General features: G+C 56.2%; 1 protein-coding gene across 1 annotated transcript; it reads left to right on the forward strand.

Annotated features, from left to right (window-relative positions):
* Positions 1-621: 621 nt before the first annotated feature.
* MGYG_05892 (RNA-binding post-transcriptional regulator csx1) lies at positions 622-2,182 on the forward strand (the record flags this gene model as incomplete). The annotated part of the gene is made up of 5 exons (XM_003171297.1): positions 622-815; positions 879-983; positions 1,066-1,209; positions 1,275-2,055; positions 2,168-2,182. The coding sequence occupies 5 exons, from the start codon at positions 622-624 to the stop codon at positions 2,180-2,182; spliced, it is 1,239 nt and encodes a 412-aa protein (XP_003171345.1).
* Positions 2,183-2,435: the final 253 nt, after the last annotated feature.

The following is a 2,435-nucleotide window of genomic DNA, read 5'->3' on the forward strand; positions in this document are numbered from 1 at the left end:
CCCACCTTACTTTCCCGCGCGCGACCAAGACTAATAGTCAATCCGGTCCTTCCTTTTTTTTCCCTTTTCTTACTATCATCTATCGTCCTTATTATCTCTTTTTATTACTATCTTTTTTGCCCTTAATGGTCTAAAAAGCCCTAGACTCTAACTACTTTCCCTTCCCCTCCCCCTCTATCTATCTTGACTATCTCGTTCTCTCTCGCTCTCGCTCTCTTCGTCTTCCCATCTTCCCCCTTGTCCTCGTCCTTAGCCTGTCCTGTCTTTCCCTGACTGTCGCTTTCATCGTCGCTTGTTCGTCTGTTCGTCTGTTCGTCTGTTCTTCTCGTCGTTGTCGCCGTCGTCGCCGTCGCGCTCCTCGTCTGCGCCTGCTGACCCGTCCAGATCGTGCGTTCGTCCTGCCTTACGACCGATACGAAGTCTGAAGCCTGAAGTCTCTGCCCGTCGCCGCGCCCGCTCAAAGGACACGCCTTCATCTCTCTCTCTGCACTCAGCATCTCCCGTCTCGCCTTCTTCTTGCGCTCCAGGTTCGCCCCTTCCTTCCCTTCCTCTTCTTCTCCTTCTTCCTCCTCGTCGATCGCACAGCTGACAGTGATATCTGCCCCCGTCGAAACAAACAGGATGTCCTTCCAGACCTTCGACTCCTTTCAGAACCAGCATCCGGCTCCCGAAGCCGCTGCCAACGCCGCCGCTGCTCCCGCTGCAGACACTGCCATGGCCGGTACCGATAACGCTGCCCAGTTCCAGGCCGGAGCCCAGCAGGACCCCTCGGGCTCGCCAGGCAACCAGCAGCCGGATGGCAAGACTACGCTCTGGTACTACCTCGCTCCCTCTATCTTCTCTCTCCTGTATTCCTCTATTTACTGACTGCTTCTCAGGATGGGCGAGTTGGAAGGATGGATCGACGAAAATTTCATTCGCAACATCTGGTACCAGATGGGCGAACAGGTCAACGTCAAGATGATTCGCGACAAGTTCTCCGGGTAAGGCTCTCTCTCTGTTTCGCTTTCTGTGTCGCTTTCTTTCCTTTTTTCTCTACGTTTTATATACTTACGACTTCCACAGGGCCAACGCTGGATACTGCTTCGTCGACTTCGCGACACCCGCGGCGGCCGCCAAGGCACTGACGGTCAACGGCACTCCCATGCCAAACACCCAGCGCCCCTTCAAGCTCAACTGGGCATCCGGCGGTGGCCTCGCTGATCGCAGGTTCGTCTCTCTTCTTATCCTATGCATAAAAGAGTACAGATATCAACTAACTTCTACTACTACAGCCGCGAGGAACGCGGGCCCGAGTTTTCCATCTTCGTCGGCGACCTCGGCCCTGAAGTCAACGAGTACGTGCTCGTGTCTCTCTTCCAGTCGCGCTTCCCGTCCTGCAAGTCTGCCAAGATCATGACCGATCCCATCACCGGTCTCTCCCGCGGCTACGGCTTCGTCCGCTTCTCCGACGAGACCGACCAGCAGCGCGCCCTTTCCGAAATGCAGGGCGTCTACTGCGGCAACCGTCCCATGCGCATCTCGACTGCTACCCCAAAGAACAAGGGTCCCGCCGGTCCTGGTGGCCCTGCTCACATGGGCGTCCCCGGTGGTCCTCCCGGCGGCATGTACCCTCCCTCAATGGGCGGCGCCGGCGGTCCTCCTGGCCCCGGTGGCCCCCAGATGGGCTACTATGGCGCCGCGCCCCAGCCCATGAACCAGTTCACTGATCCCAACAACACCACCGTCTTTGTCGGCGGACTGTCTGGCTACGTCACCGAGGACGAGTTGCGCTCTTTCTTCCAGGGCTTTGGTGAAATCACCTATGTCAAGATCCCCCCAGGCAAGGGCTGCGGATTTGTCCAGTTCGTCCAGCGCCACGCCGCCGAAATGGCCATCAACCAGATGCAGGGCTACCCCATCGGCAACTCGCGCGTCCGTCTCAGCTGGGGCCGCTCCCAGAACAACTCTGGTCCTGCCGGCACTCCTTACAGACCTGCCCCTCCACCACCACTCTACCCGGCCATGGGCATGCCCCCAGCTCACCAGTACGGTGCCGGTTTCGCCCCCATGAAGGTAACGTTTCTCCTCTTCCATTCCTCTCTCCCTCCCCTCCTCCTTTGCGTCCTCTCACATTTCACTACTTCTGTCTCTTTTATCTGTCTTCTCCTTCTTACTTTTCTTTTAGGCCGATGAGAACTAACCTGCTCATCCAGTGAAGATAATCTCTCCATAAAAGAGATAACGCCCGAGTCCCCTCGAGACTCCCCGCCTTGAGCTATTATCTCACTCCTACCTGTCTGTCTTGTTCTTTGCTTTGCTTTTTACTATCTACGAAACGGAAAAAAACACAACACGGTATAACGGCTTTCCTCACGTCAAACAACCGAACCCACGTCTATTGCGTCTTAACGTCAGCGTTTGCTCTTGAAGGGCGGTTCTTCTTGCTGAATTCC

Source organism: Nannizzia gypsea, genomic scaffold (genome assembly GCF_000150975.2).
Source record: "Nannizzia gypsea CBS 118893 supercont1.5 genomic scaffold, whole genome shotgun sequence".
NCBI classification, from domain to species: domain Eukaryota; kingdom Fungi; phylum Ascomycota; class Eurotiomycetes; order Onygenales; family Arthrodermataceae; genus Nannizzia; species Nannizzia gypsea.